Source organism: Chionomys nivalis, chromosome 8 (genome assembly GCF_950005125.1).
Source record: "Chionomys nivalis chromosome 8, mChiNiv1.1, whole genome shotgun sequence".
NCBI lineage: Eukaryota > Metazoa > Chordata > Mammalia > Rodentia > Cricetidae > Chionomys > Chionomys nivalis.
Genome location: NC_080093.1, coordinates 74,212,116 through 74,233,302, shown reverse-complemented (window position 1 = coordinate 74,233,302; position 21,187 = coordinate 74,212,116). Strand labels below are relative to the sequence as shown.

The 21,187-nt window shown below is 45.0% G+C and overlaps 1 protein-coding gene across 2 annotated transcripts in view; it reads left to right on the top strand.

The window, feature by feature from the left end:
- Positions 1-21,187, top strand: part of Prkcb (protein kinase C beta) — a 345,665-nt gene that overhangs the window by 275,904 nt on the left and 48,574 nt on the right. For both annotated transcript variants that reach the window (XM_057777292.1, XM_057777291.1), the window contains exons 10-12: positions 1,493-1,666; positions 17,260-17,351; positions 19,273-19,335. In XM_057777292.1, coding sequence (XP_057633275.1) covers positions 1,493-1,666; positions 17,260-17,351; positions 19,273-19,335 — 329 coding nt within the window. The remainder of the gene's footprint in view (positions 1-1,492; positions 1,667-17,259; positions 17,352-19,272; positions 19,336-21,187) is intronic.

Below are 21,187 nucleotides of genomic sequence, written 5' to 3'. Positions count from 1 at the left end.
TCACCTATGTCAGGAGATGTAGTCTTAGCCTCTTAACTTTTTTGAGGCTTTTTCTGAAACTTTTAAAGATAGAAAATTTGGGCCAGTGAGACGGCTGTGTGGGTAAAAGTGTTTGCTAGGCAAACTTGACAATGTGAGCTTGGTTTCCAGACCCCTTGCAGAAGGGAAACCAGCTCCTGAGAGGCATCGTCTGACCTCCACATGTGTGTTGGGGCACGTGAGCATCTGCATACAACACACATAATAATGAAAGAATAGCAACAGGAACTTTGACCATGTAAACCTGAGTTTAAATCCTGCCCTTGCTCTGAGTGCTACCCTGGCAGGCTCCTTAGCCTTCTATGCCAGTTTCTTCTCAGGTTCATAGCAGTGTCTGCTTCCTAGAATCTTAAGCAAAGTAAATAAGAAATAACAAATGAAAACTAACAATTGCTTGGATATTGGTAAGTTCTCAGAAATATGGTACTAATGAATGTTGCTTACAAAGCAGATAACATAATACCTTTAGCAAATAGGCCAGTGAGATCATTTCTTCCTTAGGGAGGCCTTCCCCGACAGAGCATGTCTCCTTGGAATAGGGTCCAAGTCTTTGTTTCCCAGGAATCTCCTTAAGAATATCACGCACCAGACATAGTTCCTCTGAGGTGGTCAAGACCAAGGATAATAGCAACATAATGAAAATAACATTGTGTCCATAAGCCCTGTTTTCTGACCCTGCTTCTGACCACAGCTTGTAGGCAGACACCCCAAGACTGTACGTGAGGCTGTTGAAACAGTGTATTGACTATTCCTACAAGTAGTTGTCTGATCTCTCTTCCTCCCTGAGTTCAGGACCAAGGGATGTGCTTGTTTGATTCTTGCTGCATTCCCAGCAGGCTCGTGCAGAACAGAGCTCACTGAGGGAATAAAGGAGTAGGTGTCTCAAACCCAGGTTATTTATTTATTTAATTTGTTTGCTAATTTTATATCCCAGCTGCAGTTTCCCCTCCCTCCTCTATTCCTATTCTCTCCCTCACCCCACTTCTTTGTTTCTGTTTAGAAAGGGACCGGTCTCTCATAGGTATCAACAAAGCATGGCATATCAACTCAAATCTGTTTTTACCAACATGATAAATCATTCATTGATTCTTATGTTTTTAGTATTTACTGATCATCTACTACATGTCTGGTACCTTTGAAGATTTGGAGTTATACCAGTGAATAAAACAGGCAGTGAAACTGTCTAGATAGTTGCTTCCGGGGGGTGATTATCATTCGAGCCATGTTGAATGGCATTGTTATTGATGGATATCCCAAAGGGTCGTTCAATACACGTTCATCTTTCCTAGAACCATCTTCCATTGATAGGACTTAGACATTCAAAGTGTGAGGTGGCTGCAAAGCAGTATGCATGTCTGTCCTAACCTGAGAAGGGTTTGCTTGGATTCTGGGTACCCACAGCTGTCCCCCAAGGCCTCTCTTAATGGCGTTGATGTATGGCTGTCTTTCGCAGGTCATGCTCTCGGAGCGGAAAGGTACAGATGAGCTCTATGCAGTGAAGATCCTGAAGAAAGACGTGGTGATCCAAGATGACGATGTGGAGTGCACAATGGTGGAGAAACGGGTGCTGGCCCTGCCTGGGAAGCCGCCCTTCCTGACTCAGCTCCACTCCTGCTTCCAGACCATGGTAGGTAACTGGTCCAGTGCTCTGGGAAGCCACTTCAGGGTTTCCATAGGCTTGGGTTAGTAATGCTATCTTAACAATAGCCATCCCAAGGAGATCCTAGGTCCTTGGTGATACCCGAGCAGTTTGCCTTGTGGAAGCTGAAGGATGCTGGCCTCACAGAAGTCAGCTGACAATTCTCAAGGTTGCCCCTGAATGCTGTCCCCTGGGGTAGATGCTGTCCCAACTCAGTTGAATAGTCTTATAACTAGCCAAGCCTTTTCTGACATTAAAGGGTGAGTTGAGGAGACAGACTCTAGATAGTTACAGTCAGCCTTCCCAGGTCTTAGGAGGAGCATGCGTGCATCTCTGCAGGTTGCCTGAGACCTTCGCTAGGAGCCTTAACAGAGAAGGATTTCCCGAGAGCACAGTCCTAAAAGGGCGTCTGAGGCTGGGCACACGGTTATAGGCAGGGGCTGGTGAGCTCGGACCATGGCTGCCAACATGAGTTGAGAACATTCATGCCCTTTCTGCTTCTGCCCCTGCAAGAGCAAGATGTCACTTCAGTGGATCCTTACCTTCCCTGGTCCTGTTAGATACTGGCCTCTATTGTCCAGGAGAAGACGCCAGAACACAAGTACAAATTTAGAGTTCATTCCTGAAGATGTGGTTATGTGAGAGACCAATGGCCTTGAGACTTCAAGATGCTTTCAGGGTTTTTGTAGGATTCTCTTGTACCCTCCAGCTTTCAACCTACACAGATTTTAAATCTCACCCTCTAGGTGAGATGGGATGGATGCCTTTGTACCTGTTGTATTCTGCACCTAATTTGGTATATTTTGTTGCTAATCTAGTGAGTCCCGAAGCCCTTCAGTCACATTCTTTGATCTGCTGAAAATTCCGGGCTATTTGGTCTGAAGTGTTTTCAGTCTGGGGTTTGCTTACTGCAGTCTTATGGCACCTCTGCATGCTTCTCTGTCCCCTGCTTTTTCTGAAAATTGGCAGCTGGGTCTAGAGGATTGGTCACACTCAGCTTCCATCCCTAAGTAAATCTGCAGGTGGCCCTAGGTTCTGGATGCAGTCTGTCATCACGGCAGGCAATGCTCAAGGATCTTGATGATGTTGGCCTGACCAATGCTCAGCACTAAGTCCATTCGCTCATTGGAGGTTATAAGATGGGAATGTCTGCTTTGTGTTTGCTAGCTGCAATGCTTCTGCAAAGAGCAGCTTCCCCTCACTTGTTCCCTGGTGATCCAGTTCATACGGAAAAGACAGAACTGATGCTTCCTTTCTTCCCCTTTTTAAGCTTCAGGAATTACCCTGAATTGGTGAATTTGTTCACGATTGTTCTCAAAGTGGGGGGGGGGAGCTAAATCTTGCTTTTAAAGTTAACTTTCAAGGAAAAGTGAGAATCACTGTAAATAAAACTGTAAGCGAATGATAATTTATATTGTGTGGGTACTTGACAACGATTACAACAACAGTTACAAAAGAAATCAAATATCTGTAATACTATGGTGGGGAATTTAGACCAGAAGGGATCCACATGCTAAGAGAGTCAGGACATAAACCCGGAGGCTTCCCTCCCCCTTTTCCATGATTGGTTTCCAAACCGACTCATGGACATCAGTGTGTGAATGACAGACTGCCTGGTAAACAGACCAGTAGCGAGCCTGGAGTGGTGATCGCTGTGTCAGTTGGGTGTGTCGGGATGGGGAGAAATGAGTCACTTGTGACTAATATTCATTAAAAGATAGCATCTTCATTAACCATGAACTGTTTTGAAAATGGCAATGTGGAGTGGATTTGGGGGTAGTTTTTTGATGATAAGTGGTCTCCCCACCTGTGCTGTTCCAGGAGCATCCTTGTGGCAAGAGTACTAAGCACTAGGTTTTCCTCCAAGAGATGTCCCATGCCAGGGAGAAGGACTGAGAACTGTGTGAGTCTGTGGAATATTGTCCCAGTTGGGAGAAGTTCTGTGACTCCTTGTAGGCCGTCTCCCACTCTGGAAAGCCAAGGAATTCAGCAGACAACTTTCTCACCAGCTAACAATGAGATGAAATAGTTAATCCATCTCTAGGGGCTATGTTTTGTTTTTTCGGGGGTGAGGTGGGGATGCTTAGAGAAACCCATTGCTCTAAGCAAAAAGGCCTGGTGAAGCCAGCTGAGAGAGTAGAAGACACCCAGTCATCTCAGCCACGTTCAGACAGACACCCAGACATATCATCTGTGTTCTGTGCATCTTCTCATTGTATAAAATGCCCCAACTTATGTTATTTTTCTTTATTTAAAAATGATTTACTATTTTTTATTTTCGTTTGTTTTTGTTTTTTTGAGAGAGGGTCTTCTATGTAGTCTTGTCTGTCCTGGAACTCTCTATGTAGACCAGTCTGGACTTCAATTCAAAGATATCCATCTGTCTCTACCTCCTGAGTACTGGGATTAAAAACATCTGTCATCATAACCAGCCTGACTTTTAAAAATTTGTGTGTGTGTTTGTGTGTGTGTGTGTGTATGTGTATGTAAACCAAGTGCATGTGGGCAATTGAGGAGACCAGAAGAGGGTATCTAAGACCCTGGAGCTAGAGGTACAGACAGTTGTGAGTCTCCCAGTTGGATGCTGGGAACTGGACCTGGGTCCTCTGGAAGAGCAGAGAGTGCTTTTAACTGCTGAGCCATCTATTCAGTCCCATTTCCTTGCTTTTGAAGCTAAGTACATGTATTCTAATTTTGCATAATATAGATATAATAATGCCCACTTTATGTGTGGCATAGGGATTGCAAATTTAAGCTCCCTGGCAACTCTTAGGTGGATCCTGCTATCATAACTATTTCACAGAGCAGGGAAACTGAGGCCACACAGCTAGGACATGTCAGGGCCAGGATCTGAACCCAGGCAGAGTAGCTGTGATACTAATACACTTAACATATACACTAATACACAAGGAGGCCTTTTGAGTGTGGATGACCTGGCTTTCATTCTACCTGACAATCCTTGGTTGGAACCTCCAACATGCAAATGTCCCTGTCTGGGCCTGAGCTCTAACCCGGTCTGTCACCTCCCACCTGCCCTGTAAAACCTCATATTTCCACTCCCTTGCTTTTCCCATCTCTGGGGTAAAACTGACTTTCTTTTGAAACATTCAGCAGGTTTGAATCTTCAGAGATGTTTTCTCCCAGCCACACACAGATGTTACAATTGAGGTATTGTATCCTAAAAGAATAAGGATTAATGACATAAAGCCCTTCTCTACGAACACAGCCCTAGGCTCCCAATTCTTCCTACTTAAGCTGAGCTACATCATTTAAGATGCCACCTAGTGACCTTACCAGTGGCTGTGTTAGTGTGTTTGACCATTGATGGGGTGGAACACCTTGACCAAGACAGCTTATAGAAGAAAGGGGTTATTTTGGCTTCTGACTCCAGAGGAATAAGAGTCTATGATGGCAGGGGAACATGGCAGCCAGTGGCAGGCATGGTGACTGGAACAAGAAGCCAGGAGCTCGTATCCCAACCACAAGCATGAAGTGGAAGAGCAAACTGAAAGCTGACTAGGCTTTTGAATCTTAATTCCGCCCCCGAGTGATGCACTTCTTCCCACAAGGCTTTGCCACCGAAGCTTCCCCAAACAGTGCCACCAACTGGGAACCAAGCCTATGGGGGGCACTTCTCATTCAAATCACCTCAGTAACCATGTTACAAACACGACCCAAAGCAGCAGTGAGTGGTGACAAGGGCCCTAGTCTGTGTCTTGTGGTATTTCACCACACCCTTCCAGTCCCTTTTTAGCAGGTTATACTACCAATAGGAAGGATGACAGAGAAGTTAAGGAACGTGTGTGATTTCACACAACTAGTTAGTCATAGAGCCTTGAGTTATCCTAGAAGACTCCAGAACCCCAAGTCTGGACGTCGTTACTGTCCACCCCCCTCCTGCCTGGATTCCATGTTACTGCTCTGAGTCACCAAACATTTTCCCTTTATATTGTTGGATCCACGATTCATAATTGTCTGCTTTTCTGCCCAAAGGAAATTGACCCCAAGAAAAATAAAGTGACTCAGGCTGCATAATTGGCAAATGGGGACCCCAGAACTAGAGGCAGAGTTTCCTAATGTGTTCAGTGTTCTTTCTACTGTGAGGTGTTACCCCCACTCTAGGTCGATTCTGTAATAGTTACCTAGGATTTTCTACCTGGGAGTAACTAAGTGTGGGGAGCATTGCAGCCGTTGCCACTGTGGCTTAGATGAGCAGAAAGGTTCCTGGGAGGTCCACTGGGGTGGTCATCTGGCACAGTCCATGTGCTCACACTGCTGTGCCCTTGGCCTTGGAGGGAGGCTGGGGGTGAGCAGCAGAGCTGGGGCAGGCAGCGTCCCTGAAAGTCAGAGCACATGGCCAGTGTGTGGAGGGCTCCCGTGCCCAATCATTTCAAATCGCAGGTATTTGTCAAACCCATTACATTCAAGTGCCTGTGGTGTCACCATGTGGGACACAGCGAACAGAAGGTCAAGTCCCCATTCCTTTGGGATTCCCGTCCTACCAGGGAGACAGGAAAATGAAAACAGCGACAGCAGTGGAGAAGCTAGAGTCAGGTGAGATGATGGGTTGTGATGGGATCAGCAAGGAAAGTCTTGGTGGAAAGGCTGACATTTGAGCAGCGACCAGAGCAGGCAGGGCTCTCTGGGGGCAGAGCAGAGGCAGAGAGCAGGAAGAGTGTGCGTGAAAGCCCCAGGCAGGAGTACACCCCCTATGTCTGAGGAGCAGCCAGAGGGCCAGAGGAGCCTGAGTGGTTTGTCATGTTGTATTTTGTGACCCAGAATTCCTGTATGAATCAGCTATCTTTAAAAGAACGACAAATCTATTGTAGCATACTGCAAACTTAGTAGTTTTTTTTTTCCTAGAGAGATAGAAAATAAAAGGTTCATGATAGAAGTTTTTAAAAAAATTGTAAAGTGGTCAAAACAGATGAAAATGAAATGTATCCAATACTACCCAGGGTAGTTTTTACCATTCTTGAAATGACACAATGTTCACTATTTAAAAAGTTGTTTAGAAAAGCGAAACCCTATCAGAAGTGCCCTTATGCTGTATTTTCAAACTTTTCAGAAATATGTGTGGTATTTTCCACGCGAGTGGAGAGTATAGAATATTAAATTTCACTTGGTGCATTCTGAATGTATTCAGTCTAAATATGCACATGGGAAAGAATCAGAAGTAGGCATGGTCAAATCAAAATATTGATTAGATTCAGGAGAGGGTTCCCAATATTTCAGAAATATCTATAAAAAAGGAATTCAAATTTGATATGAATGTGTGTTGTATTCACACAGGTATATACAGGCATGCATACTCATGTACACAGTCACACATATACCATGGCATGTGTGATCTGCTCTGTCCCTTATTGCCCTGAGACAAGGTCAGCATGTGCCAATGATTGCAGTATATCTACACCTCACCTCACAGAGTTGGGGTTACAGGTACATGCAGCCACACCCAAGATTTTACATGGATGCCGAGGATTAGAACTCGGGTCCTCATGTTTACACAACAAAGCGAGGGCACTAGTAGGTAAGAACCTATGAGCCATCTCAGTCTCTTAAACTTTTTTAAATGGCCACAAGATGGCAAAATGGATGCAAAAGCTTTTAGAAGAAAGTTAAGTTTTAGAAAACTGCTCGTTAGATGAGCCAGTCTTAGGCAAAGCGACTCCGGTGAGTTGGCCCAGAAACACATGGGGCAAAGGATGAATTCCCCAAGGAGGTGGATATGAACCTGTGATTACCGGTCACAGGGCTCCTACAAAGTCACTAACAGCTCTGAATGTGGGTTTTATCGTCTCATAAAGGGAGCCCATTACATGGGGATTAAAAGAGACGGTAAAGCAAATCTAACAAACACTGAGTGGAAGTTGGTTTTGTGATTAGAGCTGGGCTGGGGCCCCTTGCTGCACGGGCACAAAATAACTTCATTTCCTCCCATCTTTTTGCAGTTTTTCTCAGGGACAATTGTCAGCCAGGCACATTCATGTAATTTCCCTACCGCCAGTGGGCACAAGCAGTTAAATTTCCTCAGCAAAACATCTATTTTAACTGTTTTCTTTTCAATTGAACATATGCACCTCTCTCTCTCTCTCCCTCTCTCATTTTTTTTTAAATAGAATTAGATTTCATGAGTCATTGAAGGACAGAAGTTACTTCCTCCCCAAATTTGCTGCCATGGCCCAGCAATAACTCAGCTGCAAGGCATGCTAGAAGAAGCATCACCCAGAATACAAAGGAGGGCAGAACTAGAGATGGGGATGGTCTTGACCATTGAACCCCAAGACCATCCAAGGGGCAATGGTGATTCAGGCCAGGGTGTGATGGGGCCTGAGGGCAATGCTAAAGAAGGTTCTGGCAAAGGTTTTGATCAGAGATGACTGGGTTATATGAAACAGAACACTTCTATCTCACACTTCTATCTCACCTCACGCATAAATAAAAGCAATTGCTGACACTAAGAAATACTTCATGGGAAAGAAACAAAGGCACAGGTATGGTTGACCTTGGAAGGACCTAGAATTTGTAAGCCGAGGGCATATTTGTCCGCTTTTATTATCATTATTATTCTGTGTTTCTTACCGCTTGTGGCAAGTGTGGCTCCCCTTGTCCATATCCAGCAAATTCTTTGAGTTCCAATTCATGGGAAAGAGAATCTGATTGGTTCAGCTTATGTCAGGTGTTTTTCATGGCCTGGTCAAGTGCTCATTGGGTACCCTATACGAAGAGTTCTAACTCTTGGAAGGTAAGTGGTGCTCCTGTTAGGGGTTAGGATGCCAGTGGAGTCTGGGAAGATTCAGGCACAGATGCAGTCTTCAGTGCCTCAGAGCGGAGGAAGCTAGTACCCAAGGGGCTCCTGGAAACTTGGCAGGTATCAGGAAAACAAGGTTACAATGATTAGAGGCTCTTGTGGGTAAGTAAGGAAGCAGAAATGCAAACTGAGTATAGGTGCTAGGACAGGTGGAGATAAAGGCATTTGGGGTCTCCGTTTTCTCAATGGCGGTCTTGGAATATGCATCCTGTACTTTAAAATCTATGACATCCACAGAAGAAGAAAGGTGCTTCTAACCCTGAGAACTTTTGCATCTGCGAAAGGGCAATAGAAGGCTAAAACAAAAAGAGCAGCAAATTCTTGTTTGGGATTGGGATCCTCAAGCTATACAATGGGAGAAAGAAGAGTTGAGTGTGGGCACTCAGGTCCTTGACCACACATGCACCTCAATGAAACTCTGTGAATTCACACAGACTTGGCACGCATCATCTTCTCCCATATGGAGGAGAAGCTGCTGTGCGTCTACTTTGTTTGGGAAGACAGAGAGTGTGAATAACCAACCCAAGGTCTCAGAGCAAGTATCCCGTATAACTAGGGTGTGAACCAGGACTGGCAGATGCCAAAGCCAGAGCTCGTAGTCACAGCATTTCACGGCTCCTCTGGAGAGAAGCAGATGGCTGTGTGCGATAAAGGGAGCAACTTTCAGACACATTGAACTCATGGACCAGCCTTGAAAAATCATTAAAAATCATTACGTAGGCAACTTATCGCAACTCATCTTAGAACGTGGCACAAAAGCTGCCCACATGGTTGGTGTTCTCCCCAAGGTCTAATTAAATGTGGCAAGGGACCTGGGAAGATGGCCTAGTGGATAACAGTGCTGGTCCTACAAGCACTGTGAACTGAATTTGGATCCCAACCCTATATAAACAGCTGGGCTCAGCTCCATGTAGCACCGGCAACCCTAGTGCAGAGTCTGTGTGCAGGGAGACAGGAGGCTCACTAGAACTTGCGACTGCCCGTTTCAGAGCAGCGAGGCCCTGTCTGAAAGAAATAAGGCAGAGTGATAAAGCAGGCTCTTCAATGCCATCCTCTAGACCGCACACACAAACGTGGGCACTTGTGTGCAGACGCCACACATGTATATACCATCACCACAGAGAAAATGTCAGAAGGCCCCCTCACCACCACACAGGCATCATGCCCCACTATTTCAGCTAGACTGAGGGAGGACTGTGTCTCTGCGCTTCCTGGCCCCATGTGCAGGCCCTCAGATGAATTGTGCACATACCACGCAGCCATCATTTTAAATGACTGTCCCCTGTACTCAGATTCCAAATTTGGAAAGTCCTGTAGAACCATTGTACATGACATGGTGACAGACGGACATTTTACTTATTTGTTTATCCATTTATGTATTATTTATTTATTTATTTATTTTCGATTTGCTGACGGAATGCAAGAAATAAAGAAAAGAGAACCGAGAATGCACAGCAGCCACATTCAGCTTGCAGGCCAAAGGGAAGACTCAGAGCAGCCTCGGTCTGGAGGAGGCGCTTTAAGGCCGAGCAGACTGTCTAGTCTGAAGACAAAGATGATGAATTTGCCGTTCTGAGCTTTTAATTGGAGATGACAGTGGAACACCCACTTAGAGACGTCCTGGAGCCAGCTGGAGCCGACTGGAGCTCAGGAGAGAGGGGAAGGATAGAAATACAAGTCAGTGCGCCTCAGCCCGGAGAAAGGCTCTGAGCTGTGACAGGAGCGGGGGAGCTGTGCTAGACTTTGCACTAATCCTCAGTAAATACGCTGTGATTCCTATATGGGGAGAGGGTCCATCAAGTAAACCCTTATCAAAACCCATGCGTGTGAGGACTAGGAATTTTTGAGACCACGGTTTTGTAAGAAGAGTGGGAAGCAAAGCCAAGTTTCAGGGAGCTGTGGAGGAGGGGGCGAACTGGGTAAGAGTTGGGAGCTGCGGAAGAGGCCCTACAGTGAGCTCTGGAGGTTCACTTCTGGGACTCTTAATGCCATTTCTTATATTGCATTTATTTTGATTGTGGTTTGAGTTAGTTATATGTATATTTTAGCCAAGAGTTTGGATGCTCCAGAGACGAGGTATGTAGCTTACTCTTTATCTGGGCACCTATAATGACTAATACCATGACTCACACACCAGAAAAATCAATGCTCAGAGAAAGTTCTCAAACTTGCCTCTGTTTAAGGTTTGCTTTAGATAGCCTCCAGCTGGACGTTCCAAACTTTGTTATTCCTGACTACTGTAGGAAAGGGATTTTGTGGCATGGACAAATGCTGTTTGTTTTTTAAAAGTAAATTCTTTAAAGTACTGACGGACCAAAGTCAAATCGGATATAGAATGTAAATAGCAGAGTCCAGATGTGAGTTTATGTTTTTTTACAGAAACAATGACTTTCCATTTATAAAGTCTAAACATATATAAATAATTATGTTTCTGTTTTCAAAGTGATTTTTAACTTTCTTATTTTAGTCCTGCTATGTAGCCCGAAATGGTCTTACAATCTTCCTGTCTCAGCCTCCCAAGTTCTTCATTTTAAGCCTGTACCACCATGCCCAGAAAAAAAACAAAACAAAAACCAACAAAAACAAAACCAAGACCAAAACAAACATCAACAAAAAAACTATAAACTGAATTTTTAAGACTAATTTGTAAGTAATTTTACATTTTAAATTTACATTTAAATACATTTTAACAGAGAACTTAAACTTGGTGAAGAACTTGAATCCATTCAGGGGGATAGCTGGAATTCCCTTGTTTCCTTTGTCATCTTCAGAGGGCATCTGGTCCCTCCCATGGCACCCTGTCGTGTGTGGCTCCAGATGCCTTATTCTTCCTCGTCAGCAATAAGACTCATGAAATGAGAAGTTTCCTATGTTTAATTATATGTTCAAACTCCAAAAACACAAATTATAAAAAGTACAGACCTATGCACCTATGGTTGCTTAACATTATCTGCTACCCTGTTTTGAGAAACATTGCATTTGGGGAGGTGCCTGGGGAATCCTTCACACTGGACACTGTGGGTTCCTCACAGCAGCAAGACTGGGCTTTGTAGTACTACCTGACACAGAGTGGACATCATTAAGTGTTCAGAGGCAAAGGGACAGCAAGATGCCAGCCATAATATTTCATATCTGAGGCATCATTGGGCCAGTGCTAGCCTGGTACAATTCAAAGATGGTGGACATCCGGGTTCTCCATATACAGTTAGCAGTGGAAACAAACCGTAAAGTTACCTTCAGCCATCGAGGTGATGGGATTCTAACTATTGAGTTTTGGGGGGGCAAGTTGAATTAATCTAGCCAGAAATTAAGCAAGTAAAATCTCTCCCTCACTTCTCCCTCTGTGGCCGATGCCATCTGCTAGTTTTAAAAATTTTTAAAAGCAAGTGTTTTGGTTCTCTTCAGTGTGTGGCAAAGACAGATGCTATTTTTAGGCTTGTTTTCCATCACCCCCCCCCACCAAGAACCAGGGGCTGAGTGTCGTTGGCTCTGGTGTAATGTCTGCTTTCTGCCACCATCTTTGGCATGACCTTTGTGAAAACCTCATATTCAACCTTCCCATTTCCCTCCCTGCCTCCCATTAGGTTGTTAGAAGGGGAAACAGTATTGATCTGAGAAAGAAAGAAACCATTTCAAAAGATATGTAATTGGTTGACTTGCTCCGCTTGCTGTGAACCTGCCAGCTCCAACTGGATGCCCGGGGAGAGCACTGTGAACCTTCTCCCCTGCTGGGCTGGTGGCTTCCAAGGAAGGATGCATCCATACATTTCTCTGTGATGTCTGTGAGTTCAGAACCTTCCCTGATGCTTGTATTCACTGGGGCCAGTAGAGTGAGAAGCTTCGAGTGTTGCCCCTAGAACTGATCCGTCTTGATTCCAATCCCGCCTCTGCCACTTACCAGCTGAGTAATTGTTAACCTTTCTCCACATTAGCTTCCATGTATTAAGGCAGAGAATGATCTAATACTTGCCATGGTGGGTCCTTTAGATATACAAAAAAAGGTAAAATACATAAAACTCAGGTATACATCAAGGGCTTGGTGAAGTGGCTTTGTGGCATTATTATCTGTGCAATGCCTTAAAATACACACTTGACAAACATACAGTACTGGTTATATAGAGTAACACAAAAGCCTAAGTATTGGAAGGAATTTTTTTTCTTTATACACTGGATGAAATATTTGTTCCAAGGCCAGCATTTTAGGCAGTCCGTATATGTCATCTTGTTCAGTACCCTAATGAGCAGGTGCGAGTATTCACTGTATTTATAAAGAGAAATCTGGAGAGCAGAAAGGTTAAACAGTTGCATGTCATTGCACAGCTGGTAGGTAACAAAATGACATTCCCACCCCGTGCTCATTTGGGAGAAGGAACCTTTGCCCTGCAACTTCCTCCTTGTGCTTGTTCCCCCAGCTTTAGTCCTCCCAGTAGCTTTGCAGCTTTTCATGTAATACCAACTTTTACAACAAACCTCAGCTTTACCTACACGTTAAAGAACCCAACTCACATGTCATGGAAACATACTCAGTGCTCTGTACACGGGATTTTGACCCTTTCTGTTGTATCCTTAAGTTCCATTCAATTCTAATTCTTGCTTCATTTTTCTCTTAAAAAAATGCTATGCCCCACAAATTGACTTGGTGATCTGTTCAAGGCAGTGATCTGGCTTGAGAAACCAGGTGCCCCTCCCCGTCTTTGTCAGAGTCACGGTGTACAGCTCTTTGTGTCTTTCTTAGGCCACTCTCTTGGAGATGGATGGTTATACTGTCTTCATCATACACAGGGGTTGCAGGCCCAGGGACATAGAATGATATTCTGAGTCCTTTTCCCAGGGAAGCTGCTGAGCCTTCCAACTCATGATGGTGCTTCAGGTGCCCACGAATTCCTGTGTCCTTCATTCATTTACTCATTGATATGTATCAGTGGATTGCATTGGCCAGAGACAGTGGGCATGGGGTGCTATCCATCATAGACAATCATTCACAAAGTAAAGCCCCAAGTCTGTATCTTTTCTCATGTTCAGATCCCCTATCCTGAGTCAGCCTATCTCTGGTCCCCTCTTCCACGTTTTTCTGTATCCCTTTTTCTCTGTTCTCCACTTTCACTGGTTCCTGATGGATCCCAAAGCATGGTGGGTGGACTCTCTGCCCACAGCCTTTGCATAGGCTATTTCCTCCCTTAGACACATCCCTGTTCTGGGTGGTTTTGCTCAGACATCTTCTCAGTGACTTTTATCCTGAGCACCTGATTGTAGTTGGAAGTCTTTTTCCCTGTCTCATCTGCCAACATCCCAGTCTCTTTAACCAACATTATTTTTTTTATGTAGCCCTTGCAACCCTAGGTACTCTGTTTATTACCTTTAGTATTCTCTTTAGCAATATCACTCACTCTGCTAAGTTGAAACATAGATGCTAGGGAATTTTGTTGGTTTTGTTCATTTCTTTTTTTCTCCAGCACCTGTGATCAGCTACCTAGTAGGGCTCTGTGATGACTTCTTTACTTAATGGATAAATGGATAAACAGATGGGATAGACTATCATCCAGTTAAAGATATAATTACCAACTATTATATGATCAGAGGGGACAGCCAGAGAGGTTCACGGGAGAGTATAACAAGCAGACCTGACTTAGACTGGGTGGGTTAATTTAGAGGAAACAGTTTTTTTAGCCTGGGAACATGAGGGGGATTTTAGTTTCCTGCAAATAGTGCAGGCCCTGCAAGCCAAAAGAAAGCAGAATAAAGGAATAATCTAAACCGAACAGAACTAAGAAGAGGGGGTGACGTTCATTCATTTAGCAAAGACTCTTTGACAGAAGGAGAAGCATCAAATCTCAGGTGGACATTTCCCAAGGACCACGATACCTTCTGCCTCATTAACCTCACTAACAGCACCTTGTGTTTGATTCAAATGAGGGGACCCAAATGTTAACACTCGAGATCCTCTGCTATCAAGAGCCAGAGCTGGGTTTCTGAAGTCTCTTTGACTTCTAAACATGTGTTCTTTCACCCTCCAGGCACCTACTGTATGCTCATGGTACCAGAAAGAGCCTCACACCGCCCCTGACCTGAAAGGAGTTCACAGCGTGCCTTGAGAGACACGTGGAAAATCCCTGAAGCTGAGATTCAGATTTTGTCCTGGTCCCAGCCATTTCATTTCTGCACGTGTCCTTGTTTTAGGTTCTTGTTGTTGCTTATAAAAAGCAGAGAAGGGAGATTAGATTACCCACTATAGGCACATAGGGAAGAGGGAGTCTCTTTTGGGGGTTATTGACACGGCTTAGCTTTCGATAGAGGGAGTCTGGACATGACTAACTAAGCTGTCCCGCTCAAGGTGTCTGCACTGACCCATCACTGTCTTGGCTCTGGTCTGTCCTGCAGGGTGGTCTAGCAGGCTGACAGACTGTGTGTAACCGCTTCCTGAGAAGCGAGTTCCTCCTCTGACTGGACACCAGCTCTTCAGCTTCTCCTTCTCCCTGTGTGGGATTTCTGGGAAATTTTTAATTTGGGAGGATCCATTGTCTTCACAGTATGACAGCTGAAGGGAAAGGTGTAGGGGTCTCTTCAGAATGTCATTTCTCCTGACAGGAAGGTCACAATGGCTTGCACCTTCCTTTTAAACTTCAGTTTTGAGAGATTTAGCACAATTTGCTGGATTCACCATGAAAATGCCTGAGATATGCTTGGCACACATCACTATTTTCTGTAACAAAATGTCTGAGAAAAACAATTTAAAGGGGAAAAAAGGTTAATTTTGACTCATGGCTTCACAGGGTTCTGTCTATGGCTCATGGCTACACAGGGTTCAGTCTATGGCTCATGGCTTCACAGAGTTCAGTCTATGGCTCATGTCTACACAGGGTTCAGTCTATGGCTCATGGCTTCACAGGGTTCAGTCTATGGCTCATGGCTTTACAGGGTTCAGTCTATGGCTCATGGCTTCACAGGGTTCAGTCTATGGCACATGGCTTCACAGGGTTCAGTCTATGGCTCATGGCTTCACAGGGTTCAGTCTATGGCTCTTGGTTACACAGGGTTCAGTCTATAGCCACTTGGACCCACATACCACTTTCCTATAGATGGGGTAGAACATGATGGCAGAGCTCTGTTGTAGAGCATAGGAAGGAAGGAGGGCTAGGAAAGCAGTCAGAGACAAAAATATACCCTTCAAGGTCATGTCCCAGAGACCCATTTCCTCTAGCTAGGTACCATCTCCTAATGTTACACTGCCTCCTGATAGCTTAATAAGTTACAACCCATAGGTAAATTAACCCATTAATGAAGCCAGAAGTCTCATAATCCAACCAATTTCCCAAGGCTTTACCTCTAGACACTGATACACCCATGTTTTGGGTTGAATACAATGTGTCTTCATAGACTCATAGACCAAGGCCTTGGCCCCCAGTAGATGGACTTGTGGGAAGTAACTGGGTCCTAAGAGCTCTTGTCTAGGCAGTGTATTAATCCTCCACCAGTATGAGATTGTTTAACTGGGAAGTAGTGAAGTAGGCGGTGGAACCAATAAGGTCAGTAGGTGACCTGAGGATGTTCCCAGGAACCATTGTCTGTCCTGACTCCTTCTGTATTTCCTCTGTCTAGTTCCTGTTTGCCCTCAGATGAGTGGGTCTCCCACATGTTGCTGTCACCTTGAAGTTCTGTTTCGTATGAATCTGATCTAAAACTGTAGAGTCAGGTGACCATGGACAGAAACCATGAACCAAAACAGACCTGTCTTCTCCTTAAGTAGTAGTCTCGGGGATTTCAGTTAGTGTCAAGAAAGGTAACTGCCCCAGCTAGGGCTCAAGCCTTCAACACGTGAACATTTAGGGAGGTATTTCAGGCCCAAACCACAACAATCTTTCTAGGCTGCTACTTTTCAAACTTTGCTAATTGGTGGATATTGCCAGCCACCAGGTCAGATGTCTGCCACCTAGTTCCTCAAAACTCTGTGACTTAAAGCAAACAGTAAACACTTATTGCTTCACGGTTCTTTTCTGTCAGGGATTTGGGCTGGCGCACCTCTCTAAAAGTCCAGTATCTGGTCTCAAATGATGTTACAGTCAAGTGGCCAGTGGGGACTGCAATCCCCTGAAAGCCTGACTGAGGAGAAATAGTCTTTTCCAGGGTGATTTGTTCACGTGACTAGAAAGCTAATGTTGTCTGTGGATAAGAAACATTGGGTCTTTGCCAATAGGTCTCTTCTAGTGTTGGCTTTGTGTCTCCAGATCACAGCTGCCGTAGAAGACGTAATTCAAGAAGGTGCAGCGTGGAAGCTGTGAGGTCTTTTGTGACCTCATCCTCAAATCGTGCATGCTGTTATTAGCCCCGTCGTTGAGGGGAGGTGGTACGGGAGGGCATGCATATTAGGAAGTGAAATCGCTGAAGAGCCAACGTGAAGATCGGCTCCCACAGACATCTACGGCTGTAAAATTATCCACCCAGTATTTCCTACTTTTTATTCCAGCAAACCCTATTCTAAACAATAATATCAATTAAGTAGTAAGATCCACGTGTTAATTATATTTTCCAGCACAAATGAATTTCAATTTGTAGTTACTAATTAAAAGCGGTTTCATTCCACGTATGCTAGCTAGCCTGCATACTGACAGCAGCACGGAGGTTACCCTTAAGAGAATGCTGGTTCCTGCGTGAAAGAATGCGTCAGAGTCCTGGCAGTTTTAATCATAAATCCCAGCGACTCCCTGCTCCCCGTTTGGAGCCTGAGAAACTATGGGGTTGATTGATATTGCTGTCTGCTCTCTTTCTGCAGGACCGCCTGTATTTTGTGATGGAGTATGTGAACGGGGGTGACCTCATGTACCACATCCAACAAGTTGGCCGGTTCAAGGAGCCCCACGCAGTGTAAGACAGACCTCCTGCTGTGCCTTTTCTTGGGATAAATGGGTGCCAGTACCTTTGAAGTTTTAGCCAATGAGGATTTTCAACATCTAAAGCTTCCTCTTTGGGAAGAATATTTGGCCAAAGAGAACCATATTCTGCTTGTTTGGGGAATATTTCTTTATGTTCCTGAAGGCTGGCTAAGAACTCATAGCCCTAAACCGATGGTTGTTTCATAATCTCTAAAAAAATTTTTTTGGCCCCTCAATCCTAAAGAAGGTCTTCCATCTTTCTCGGAGAATGTCTTAGCATCTTAGCAGGTTTTTGTTTGTCCATTTGCTAATATTTATTGAGAGCGTTCTTTGTGCCAGTCCCTGAGTACTGAACAAACACGAGGTCTCATTGTATTCTGAGCAGCACGGGGAGGGAGATAGTTTCACCCAAGCTTTACCAACAAGCGAACGGAGACCCGGAGCTGGGCAAACGCCAAGGTTCTGGCACTAGTGGAGGATCTGTGTGGGGGAGGCCCACCTGTGTGTGTTCATCTGTTTCCTACAGCTCTTTCCCACTGACTCTGGGGAAGATAAAGGATCAGGTTGATTAGCAGCTGCGGTCTGTGGCTTCTCCATTTTGTTCTTTCCAATGCATAAGCCAGTAAGAAATAATGTATAAAATAAAATAAAAAAAATCTCACTAAGCTTTTTCTTTGCTTAGAACCCCGTGGGTGAGCAGGAACAGAAAAAGCCACAGGAATGAACGTCAATTCCCCTTTCCTGGGTGTTTGCTTAGATCGTGTTGCTTCTCCAGAGAGTCCCGAAAGCCCCTCGAGGGCCTTACCCTGAAGTTCTGGCAGAACTGTGGGCTGCAGTTCCTTTCGGCCTCCTTCTTCTCTTCCCACCTGCTAAAGGCAGAAACACTATTTCCCATGCTTCCAACTCAAGTGTCGTGACGATATCAGAGTTAGGACTGCTTCTCCTTTCCTCTCGGACATGGAGTTCACCTGAGTTTAACTCATTGCTATGTTACATGTACTATGAGGACTCAACACAGATCTCTGAGGTCCACCCAACCCTTGTGGTATAACTGGCTTTTTAAAAAAGTGTTCTTAAAATCTCTTTCATGAGCCAGGCACAGTGGCCGGACCTTGGGAGGCTTAGGCAGGGAGATTTCAAGTTTGAGGCAAGCCTGGGCTACATGACAAGTTACAGAGTTGAGCTACAGAGTGAGGTTAGACCTTAAGAAATAACAAAAGAAGGACTGAGGCTGTGCCCAGATGCACAGTACTCTGGTTTCTGTACCCCCATACAGAACCTGTACCCCTAGAACCACAAACAAAACAAAACAAATAGACTTTTGTTTTTGGTAGACCTCCACAAAGAAGTTACACTTGAGACACCAGCTGTTTCCAGTCCAAGTTGGACCACTGTTTGCTGTCTGTCTTTTCCAGGCTCTTCACAGACTTCATTTCTAAGCCTCGGTTTCCCCATTTGTTTAGCGAAGGGGCCACCTACGGCCATGGCACCCTGAAGGCACCTGATCTCATTTGTATAGCAAAGGTGTACTAGTAGGACCTACGGCATCACATTCCAGATTGAATTAAAACAGACAACCCTGGAAACGATGCCGAGTGCATGCTACACGCCCTACAGCGGCCAGGTGCTCTCACTGAAATCCTTTAACACGTAGCAGACGGAAACAATCCTTCTGCACCAGCCCACCTACCCCATAGGCCCCTCACCACTATGCAACTGCTGACCCTTTACCCATCGCCATGTGTCACTCTGTCTGAGCCATCCCGTTGGCCCACCCATGTGCTCAGCACTTTATGAGACGTAGAGCTGACAGTCCATAGTGGGCTTTCCATGCCCTGTGCCTTGTTCAATGTGATATTGACTTCTGGGAGTTGCCAAGCACTTGTCCTTGACTGTCTCTTTTCTAATTTCAGATTTTATGCTGCAGAGATCGCCATCGGTCTGTTCTTCTTACAGAGCAAGGGCATCATTTACCGGTAAGTGAGCATGGCTGTTCTTTCCATCTCTACAGCTCCCTCAGCTCCTCCCTTCCTGCCTCTTTCTTCAACTGCTTTTAAAATTAGAATCCGTGGTGGGGGAGGAATTCTCCAGTACTAACTTGGGCATGTGTTCTGCCAGGCAGCATCGCCCACTGCCCTGGCAAAGTTTGGGCAGCTGTCTATGGTGATAGAAAAATCTTGATGGACTGTGTCACCCATGATTCTTTGGGACCTCAAACACGAGGACACTGAGTCTCTGAGAAGACATGCCTCTGACAAGAGGGTGCCAACACTCTTCTCCTGGACCGCACATCCAGGAAGCATGCAAAGAATTAACTTGCAGAATGTGGCAGGGCTGTATGATTATGCAACCATTTTCCTTGCATGTAGCTGCAATTTGGAAATAAATCTCTGGGTTGCTCTCCCTGAAAGACAGGATTAACTTCAGAAGTTGGCATTTGCCGGTTTGTGGAGAAACAAGTGTGTGATCATAGCTGTATGAGTCATACCATTTTATATTTCATGCAAGGCAGGGTAGCGAGCCCGAGGCTGCGATTTGTCAGAGAGTCCAGGGCGTACAGTTCCTCTTGTGCTACGTCGATGAGGATGGCACAGGCTACGGGGGAATTGACTGGCTGTTATGTAATAGGACCTGGTGGGGCGTGTGCTTTTATCATGGCATAGGCAAGGGTCTATTTAAAGGCCCCTGAAGAGTCATAGAAGCCCATTCCGTTCATTTGTTTGGCAGATATTTATCAAAAGCCTACTATGTGTTGAGTACTGTTCCAAGGGATTACAGCTGTCAAGCAAGAGACAGAAGTGACCTATAGGGAATACAGAAGGGGGCTGCTGGTGCTGGGGGTCAATGGTCCCCTTTCTAACACAGAAGGAATGGGAATTCTTGCCTGGGGTTAGAGATGCCTGAGGTCTTGGACCCCTTATTCGAGAGTTGAAGGATATGGGACAAACTGTAGGGAGATACCAACTTTGGTTGTTTCCAGGTGGGTGGAGGCAAAGCTAGAGTTGCTAGGGGAAAGAGCAATGGAAGGTGGAGCCTTGCAGGAGTCCCACGGAGCCCAGCTTTATTTGCTCAGCAGCAGTGGCATGGGATCAGGAGGTGAGATGATACTGTTCTGAGTATGGCACATCCCCGTTTCTTTCCCTGATAATGAAGAAGTTAATGCATTGGGAAAAGTGGTTTTGTCTGCCTCATAGATCGTCCAGTGAATGTACAGAATCAGAAAAGCAAATCAATTAGTTTTAAATAGTTTGGTCATCTTGACAACGATTGCCCTCAATGAACATGTGCCACCATGTCAGTGTAACATGAAACTTTGGAATCCTTCAACCTCTCGAGTGTCCCTCTCATAATGGGGTCATCTTGTGCTGGAAGTAATTCTGGCCTCAGAAGGCACACACTACCTTCTGTATAGAAGGTAATTGTAATTGTCATCTGTGTGATGTTACCCTACATTCAAGCCAATGACTTTAGTCGCTGCTTAATCTCCAAAACCAAGAACTATGGGTAAATTTGCGCTCAATAAGAATTTCACCTGATGCACTGACAGTAGGTCTTACTCCTGCGTAGGACATACCTCTCAAAGAATAGAACCAACCAGGCTCCTGAGAAGATTAAGTGTGAACTAATACACATATTAAAAGACAACCCAGCCCCGGAAATGAAACTGAGTTCGTGTTTGCTAAGATGGGGATTAAGGCTCATTTTCGCATACCAGGATCTGGTTTGAGATTTGGAATTGATGAACAGTTCAGGTCCTAAGAGAGTCTCTTCTCTAAAATGCTCTGTCTGCCTGCCTGCCTGTCTGTCTGTCTACCCTGCCCTATCTAT